The following is an 8,546-nucleotide window of genomic DNA, read 5'->3' as shown; positions in this document are numbered from 1 at the left end:
ACAGGCAAATCTGGCGAAAGCGCCATAGACTTCAATGGGCAGGTTTAAAAACCTGTTTCTGGCCACAAAAGTAATGGAAAAGTTATTTCAAGGGGTCTAACACCTGGACTGTGGCATGCCGGAGGGAGATCCATGCCAAAAGTCTCACCAAAAATTATGGAGTTGATGCAAAGTCAAGGTTTAATTCCCTAAAGGGCAGGAATCACATTATGCACAGCTATGAGTGTCAGTGGGCTGTGGAGTGTCTCACACACAGAAATGCAATAGTACTATCAGAATACAGTGAAATAATGATGCACTGGAGTGGTTCTGTGCCTGCAACTTAATGAGGCAACAGCAGTAGTGTGCACACAGCTCTGGGTGTCAGTGGGCTGTGGAGTGTCTCACACACAGAAATGCAATAGTACTATCAGAATACAGTGAAATAATGATGCACTGGAGTGGTTCTGTGCCTGCAACTTAATGAGGCAACAGCAGTAGTGTGCACACAGCTCTGGGTGTCAGTGGGCTGTGGAGTGTCACACACAAAAACACACAGGAGACCGATGTTCTATTCCTTAAAAGGGCTGCTTGTGGTGCTTTCACAGCAAGTGAGGAACACAAACACAGGCCTAGCTAATGCTTTCCCTAACTATCTGCAGCAAGTCTGACCCTGCTCTCACTAACAGTCAGCAGCCAGCAGAGCATTAATCCAATATGGCCACTGCTACTGCTTTTTAATGGGGGGAGGGGGGGGGGGGTCCAGGAAGGGGTGCTAGCTGATTGGCTGCCATGTCAGTCCGCTGACGGTGAGGTAAGGGGTCAAAGTTTATCTCAATGATGATGTATAGGGGGCAAATAGAACACACCAAATGCTCGCTGTTCACCGCAAATGTGAACAGCCGATGTTCGCAGGACACTGCTTGTCGGCGAACTGCTCGGGCCATTTCTACTCTCCATGCCAGTTACCTATGTGGTCCACATTCCCTCCTTCCACCCTCTCCTTCTGTTGCTGCAGCTGCCTTTCAGACCTCCATGCACCTAACGTTATATATGACAGTTCTGGGTGGCATTGACAATGCACTAAACCCAGCTCTCTATGCCAGTTACCTATGTTGTCCACACTCAGTCTCAGAGCTTGCACCCTTCTTCTCTTGCTGCTGCATTTCAGGTCTTCATGCATCTAACTTCTATTTGACAACTTTGGGTGGCATTAAAGGGAACCTAAACTGAGAGGGATATGGATGTTTCCTTTTAATCAGTACCAGTTGCCTGGCAGTCCTGATCCCTTTGGCTGAAGTAGTGGCTTAATCACACACCTGAAACAAGCATGCAGCTAATCCAGTCTGACTTCAGTCAGAGCATCTGATCTGCATGCTTGTTCAGGGGCTGTGGCTGAAAGTATTGGAAACACAGGATCAACAGGAGAGTCAGGCAACTGGTATTACTTTAAGGCCTCTTTCCCACCAAGACATTGCGTTTTAGGGGACATTAAGGTCGCATAACGTGCCCCTAACGCAACGCGTGGTGGTGTTGAAGTTGGACGTCAGATTGAGCAGTGTTATGCAGCTCTCAAAGCAGCTGCTCCAGGATAGTGATTGGAAGTCCAGCTCTTTTTAAGGATTCGGATCATTCGAAACGGATCATTGAAAAGATCCGGATCTTTGAACTGAATCATTTGAATTATTTTACTAGGGAAGCAGACTGGGGCTGAAATGACTAGCAGGACAGGACTTTCCCTGCACTGTACATTCTGTATGTTCCTGTTTCTTCCAGACAGACATCCACTGTGAACCGAATCTTTCATTGTGATGATCCGGATGATTCGACTCACAAAAAAGATCCGGATCAGATGAACGGATCATCATGATCCGGACAACACTACAGTCCCACCACGAGTCTCTGCAGTGCAGTGAATATTAATTAGCCATGTGGCTGGCCTCGGAGGAGGAGGGGAGACCTCCTCCTCCAACATTACTGAGCATGTGCAAGCAGTCTAATGCTGCTTAGCCCAGTGTAACGTACAGCATGCAGCACTTTGTTTAAATGTGCTGCGTTACTATGTAACGCAACGTGTGCACTGTGAACAGCACAATGATTTTACAGTGCTGTGAGTTAGGCTACGTTACTGGCTGCTGTAATGTGGGACTTTATGTCCCACTGTGAAACCAGCCTAAAAGGAAACATCCATATCCTTCTCAGTTTAGGTTCCCTTTAATGATACACGACTACCAACTCTCCATGCCAGTCAGTTACCAATGCAGGCTCCCTGTCAAAAGCCGACCAGAGGTCACACATTGCTGCTGCTCTCACTGACCCAGGATCCAACTCTGGTCTTCCTTCCTTCAGTCTAATGTTACTGTCCAACTTCTACACACAGTTATGGGTTCCATTGATCCCAGATGTCATCCACTTCATGTTGCCAGCTAGCAATGCTGTCTCCTGCTTTCTTTCAGAGACTGCTGCTTGTGGGTTGAGTTCACCTTTTGTTGTCACTGCTCTTCTATACATACCTGGTAAATTTGGTGGTTCTAACATGCATGACGGGTTTGCTACTGTATTTACATTCACAATTCGCAGACATTTTTTCATGAAAATTCGCAAAATGATCAGAAATCTTTGCTCATTCTTACTACCAAATATTGGGAGCACATCTGTCCATGTATACAGGGGAGTAGAGATGTCCTGATCGGTTCGCACGCAAACTTATTCACACAAACAACGCAGATTCGTGTTTGTGGCCGAACGTGAACTTTATGCGAGTTCGACCCGCCCCCTATACCACATCATTGGGCTAAACTTTGACCCTCTACATCACAGTCAGCAGACACATGTCAGCCAATCTGGCTGCACTCCCTCCTGGAGCCCCCACCCCCTTAACCTTATATAAGGCAGCAGTGTCGGCCATGTTCTCACTCTGTGTGCTGCTGTATTAGTGAGAGAAGGGAGAGAGGTTGCTGTAGACATAGGGAACGCTTAGTTAGGCTCTTGTTAGTTTGCTCCTTGCTGATATTTGTTGCTGAAAAGCACCACCAAAACAGCTCTTTTGAGAGCTAATGTTCTTGTGATGTTTTTTTTTTGTGTGGCCCACTGACACTCCATATACAGCCCTGTGTGTCACAGCTGGCCCTTGCTAATTGCTATACTGTGCCAGGCCAAGCACATTCATTGCCTAGTGTGGCTGTTGCACATTGTATTATAATACCAGTCACTGCATATCTTTCACTGCACCTGTGTGACCGCACGCTGTTTTATATACCAGCAGTCAGTGCATGCATTTTCACTGCACCTGTGTGACCGCACGCTGTTTTATATAGCAGTCACTGCCTACATTTCACTGCATCTGTGTGACCGCACGCTGATTTATATACCAGCAGTCAGTGCATCAATTTTCACTGCACTTGTGTTACTGCACATTGTTATACCAGCAGTCACTGCATACCTTTCACTGCACCTGTGTGACTGCACATTGTTATACCAGCAGTCACTGCATACCTTTCACTGCACCTGTGTGACTGCACATTGTATTAGTCAAGTCAGTGCATACCTTTCACTTCATCCCCCCCCCCCCAATATGGACAAAACAACAGGCAGAGGCAGAGTCAGAGGCAGGTAACCCGGCAGGACTGTTCGAGGTTGTGCTGTTGTGATTTCGTACGGCCCTCGACTAAAGTACAGTGTTCAGAAGAAGGCACGTGCCATGAACCCCCAAGATTGTCTGGACGTAGTTGACTATTTAATTCAAAACATCTCATCTTCCTCAGCTTCCGCACTGAACGGTGACATATCTTCCTCCTCCTGCTCTGATTCTGGCACCCCACTTAACACTCAGTCGGCAGCCACCAAAGTGCCATCATCCCAGGGCTCAGCGTTGTGGACATTTTTTTGTGTGTCTGCCTCAGATGAAAGCAATGCCATCTGTACTCTCTGCCCCCGAAAACTGAGCCATGGAAAGACCAAGACCTGCGTAGGGACAACTGCCTTATGAAGGCACATGATGAAAAGCACAAACTGCAATGGGATGACCACCTGAGGAAAAGCAGCACACAAACGCAAAGCCACACACCGCAGTGCAAGATACCAGGTCACAATTATGTCTCAAAAAAGGTGATACCCAAACTGTACCGTGATGCTGAAAGGCAAGTGGTGACATCTCTGGCACACAGCATTGGGTCAAGGGTGCATCTGGTAGAAGCAAGCCACCAGAAACAGGAAAAAAGGACATAGCCTGGATGTCCTAATGATGCGTAAAAATGTACGCGTGAAACCAATGCGGAACCGTACACCTATATAACCGCTCTCCAATGCGGAAACGAACCGCGTAAACCTGCAAGCCGATGCGTAAAAAACTAACGCAGTATCATCATCAATACAAAATATACTGCTGAAGACAAAATCATTTCATCACTCGATAATAGTAAAAAAGGCCATAATGCTGTGGTATGGTAGGGCTGAGGGTCCATACTAGATGAAAAGCCGCACAAAATAGTTCAACATTGTACTAGATGTACAAAGTACTATTGCAATAAAGAGAATCACACATCAGAAATGGCAACTCCCAGTATAGTCAACACACTGCCAAGGCGGCATGACATACCGCACATACATAAGCAGAGGCATAATATAGAAATGGATCTTACAGCCAATTTAAATGCAAAAGAATAGGTCATAATCACGGTTGAGTCCACCCCCTCCCAGGGTACCCAATCTCCTGATCCAACCCGCTTCACGCCTAAGTAAAGGTGGCCACTAATGATCCAATTTCTAGCAAGAAATCTTTCGAGCGATCAGAAATTCTGATCGAAAGAAAAATCATTCACTGCACCATCAATCTTTGCTTCCTATCTATCACAACCAATCAAGAAAATCCAAATTTTGGTTTGACAAAAATCCAGTCGGACGACTATTTTTATAATCGTTCATAATGGATTGTGCCCATCAACTGAGATTATTTTCAACCAATCCGATCAGAATTTCTGATCGCTCAAACAAATTTTCGCTAGAAATTGGACAGTTAGTGGCCAGCTTAATTCTCTTTCCCTATCACCCCTGAAATGAACGGGAACCACATCTATAACCTGTACACGGAGCTGTGGTATAGAGTGGCGGAATTGAGTAAAATGAGCTGAGACAGATTGAGACATGTTCCCGGCCCTGATGGCAGATTTATGCGAGGAGATACGTTCACGCAGTCGCTGGGTGGTGGTCTCTCCCACATATAATAGCCCACATGGGCATTTTAATAAGAGATGGGCCGAAACCTCCAATTTTTGGTTCGCGAACTTCCGCAAAAGGTTCGGTTTGCGCAAACTTTTGCGAACTGCAATAGACTTCAATGGGGAGGCGAACTTGGAAAACTAAAAACACTTATGCTGGCCAGAAAAGTGATGGAAAAGATGTTTCAAGGGGACTAACACCTGGAGGGGGGCATGGCGGAGTGGGATACACGCCAAATGTTCTGGAGAAAAATCTGGATGTGACGCAAAGCAGCCTTTTAAGGGCAGAAATCACATTGAATGCTAAATTGCAGGCCTAAAGTGCTTTAAAACATCTTGCATGTGTATACATCAATCGGGTAGTGTAATTAGAGTACTGCTTCACACTGACACACCAATCTCACTGTGTAACGCACCGCAAACAGCTGATTGTGTAGTGACGGCCGTGCTGGACTGGTGCGCAATATGGCGAGAGTGTAGGCAGTGGCGGTGTTCAAGCCCATATGGTCGCCCGGCTGATGTAATGTGCAGCTGATACAGTTAGTCACTGAATGTGCTGGGGCTGGGCTGGCAGTGACACTGCACACAGTATGAATTACAAAAGCTGTTGCCGCAACACAAGTGCAGTAATAATGGGTGTTGCACAATGTGCAGCTGACTGACACAGGTAGTCAGTGTCACTAGTCACTGACTCACTATCTAATTGTGCTGGGCCTGGGCTGGCACAAACACAGTATGAATGATCAAGGCTGTCTATAATGCAACACAAGTGTTAGTGACACACAGAAAAAAAATCACAAGAACAGGATTAGCTCTGAAAAGAGCTGTTGCTGGGTGCTATTATAGCAATAAGATTCAGCCAGGAGCAAGCTAACAAGCCAAGAGCCTAACTAATCTTTCCCTAGGAGAAACAGTCTGCAGCAGCTCGCCCTACTCTCACTATAGCAGGCACACGAGTGAGTGTAATGGCCGGTGGAGCCTGCCTTATATACAGGGGGGAGTGGCTCCAGGACTGAGTGTAGCCTGATTGGCTACAATGTGCCTGCTGACTGTGATGTAGAGAGTCAAAGTTGACCCTAATGGAGCATTATGGAGGAGAACCGAACTTCCGGGAAAGTTCACCTTCGCTTGCGAAGACGAACCACCCAAAGTTCGCCTGGAACCGTTCGGCCCATCTCTTCTTTTAATAAGTAAACTACATATGATGAATCACGTGTACAGAGTGATACATTTCACTTTTCACTTCTCTTAAGAACTAGTTGCAGATCCTCGGATACTTCAAACTTATTCCCATTGACAAGTGGTCAAATTGGCTCTGAAGAAAACTTCAGTCTTTGATGACCTAGTAAAGACCTCACTTGGCAAAGTAGCTCACTATTTAACTACTTGCTGTTATACAGACAGTATATCTACACTATGCAGGACTTCACTTACCATCTGTGGCTTCTCTGTGGTACATGTGAATGCATGCATCCACCCCCCTCCCCCCTTCACGAACCCCCCCTTCCCCCGTGGCAGAGTAGTGAACGATGAATGGGAACATATTCTTATTCACAGATCAGAGTCCCGCTAGTGGATGATCTGGTATCAATGAGATGCGGATCGCCATTCACAAAATGAAAGTAAACACACCGGTTTACACTTACTTCCTGTATACTGTTCAGTACACCAAAAATCTTTATTTCCAAATAGTATATTACTGTCATACATTTTACTAGGAACATCATGGAAATGTTATCTTAGCCTGAACTGGTGGGCAAATACAATGAGTGGGGTTTATTTATAGTAGCATTGCTTATTTTAAAACTATAGGGGATGGGTTTGGAGAATTGTGTAATTTTTCTTTTTTTCTCATTTTTTTCCCTATAAAATGCATAGAAAAAAAATTCTAACTGAACACAAGTATCACACACAAAAAGCCTAATTTGTGGCAAAAACAAAGAAAAACAAACACGCTATATATTGTTTTGTTGTGATAAGTAGTAATAAGTGTATTGGTGAATGGATGGGAGGAGCACTGGTAGGTGAAAATTGCTCTGGTCCATAAGGGAAAAAAAACCCTTAGTGGTGAACTAGTTAAAATAAATCTACAGACAACAATTTCACATCTAGCATTGCGCACTATTGGTTTTAATGGGGGTTCATTTTCTGCTACATATTTCTTTCCTAGTGTTGAGCTCAGGTTTGAGAAGCATAATATAACATTTTGGGAAAAATATGCAGGTCAATAATCCAGCATTGGAGGTCAAGATGGTGAATATCTCCACTGCCACCATGTACTTCCCTCTGGTGCTCAGATAGGCCGGGATCATGGCAATCCAGACACTGCAGAACACCAGCATGCTGAACGTGATGTACTTGGCCTCATTAAAGCTGTCCGGTAATGTCCTCACCATGAAAGCCAGAAGAAAACTCACAGCTGCCAGAAACCCCATATAACCCAACATAGAGTAGAAGCCAATCATTGACCCTTCATTACACTGAATGATGATCTTCCCAGGTAAAGAGTACATGTCGTACTCCTGATAAGGGGGAGATAATGACAGCCAAATAACACACATCATAAATTGGACAGACGAACAGATAAGGAGCAAAGTGTTGGATACTTTGATTGTGGCCCATTTTCTCCAGTAGCTGCCAGGTTTGGTGGCTTTGAAGGCAATGCAGACAGTGACAGTCTTGGCCAGAACAGAAGAGACCGCAATAGAAAAGAAGACCCCAAAAGATACTTGTCTCAACATGCAGGTCATATCCACAGGACGTCCGAGGAACAGGAAGACACAGAGGAAGCTCAGCAGGATGGAGGTCAGGAGAATGAAGCTCACAGTCCGGTTATTGGCTTTCACAACTGGAGTATCCCAGTAATAAATATAGATCCCCAATATAAATAGTGTCATGGCTAAAAGTAGTAAGGTAATGAGTAAAAATACTAAAGTCAGAACATCATTGCCATAGGACAGAAATTCATATGTTTTGAGAATACAAGTCACTTTCTTTTTATCAGGCCACTCTTTCTCGGGACATTTGAAGCAGCTCTCACTATCTGGAATGAAAATTTGTAATACAAATAATTTTGTATTGATTTGAGGTTTGAGTTTGTGATAAAAATGTTAAAAAATGCCATGATTAAAAACCAACATTAAAAACAACTATCAAACTTAACTAAAATTCCAAATGCCATACATATTTCCAGTAATTACTAGTAAATAGCAATGCAAAGGCTTTTTTTTCATCTTTTCATGTTTTATATGAAGACATCTACAGAGAACAGTTCTCACTTATGGAGGGCAGTGTCCAGCACATCCAGCATACATAAATAATCTTTACTGGATCTAATATTGTTGCTGGAAT

At 44.5% G+C, this 8,546-nt stretch overlaps 1 protein-coding gene across 1 annotated transcript; it reads right to left on the bottom strand.

Moving 5' to 3' along the window:
- Positions 1–7,336: 7,336 nt before the first annotated feature.
- Positions 7,337–8,092, bottom strand: LOC137545466 (vomeronasal type-2 receptor 26-like). Its single transcript, XM_068266777.1, has one exon. It carries the CDS (start codon positions 8,090–8,092, stop codon positions 7,337–7,339), a length of 756 nt encoding a protein of 251 aa, XP_068122878.1.
- Between the last annotated feature and the right edge of the window lie 454 nt (positions 8,093–8,546).

Source organism: Hyperolius riggenbachi, chromosome 1, assembly GCF_040937935.1.
Source record: "Hyperolius riggenbachi isolate aHypRig1 chromosome 1, aHypRig1.pri, whole genome shotgun sequence".
NCBI lineage: Eukaryota > Metazoa > Chordata > Amphibia > Anura > Hyperoliidae > Hyperolius > Hyperolius riggenbachi.
Note: the sequence above shows the minus strand (reverse complement) of the source record. Positions and strands in the feature narration are given on the sequence as shown.

What these genes read in the sequence shown, in the direction of transcription:
- LOC137545466 (XM_068266777.1), bottom strand. Translation starts at nt 8,092, where the DNA reads ATGACACTATTTATATTGGGGATCTATATTTATTACTGGGATACTCCA.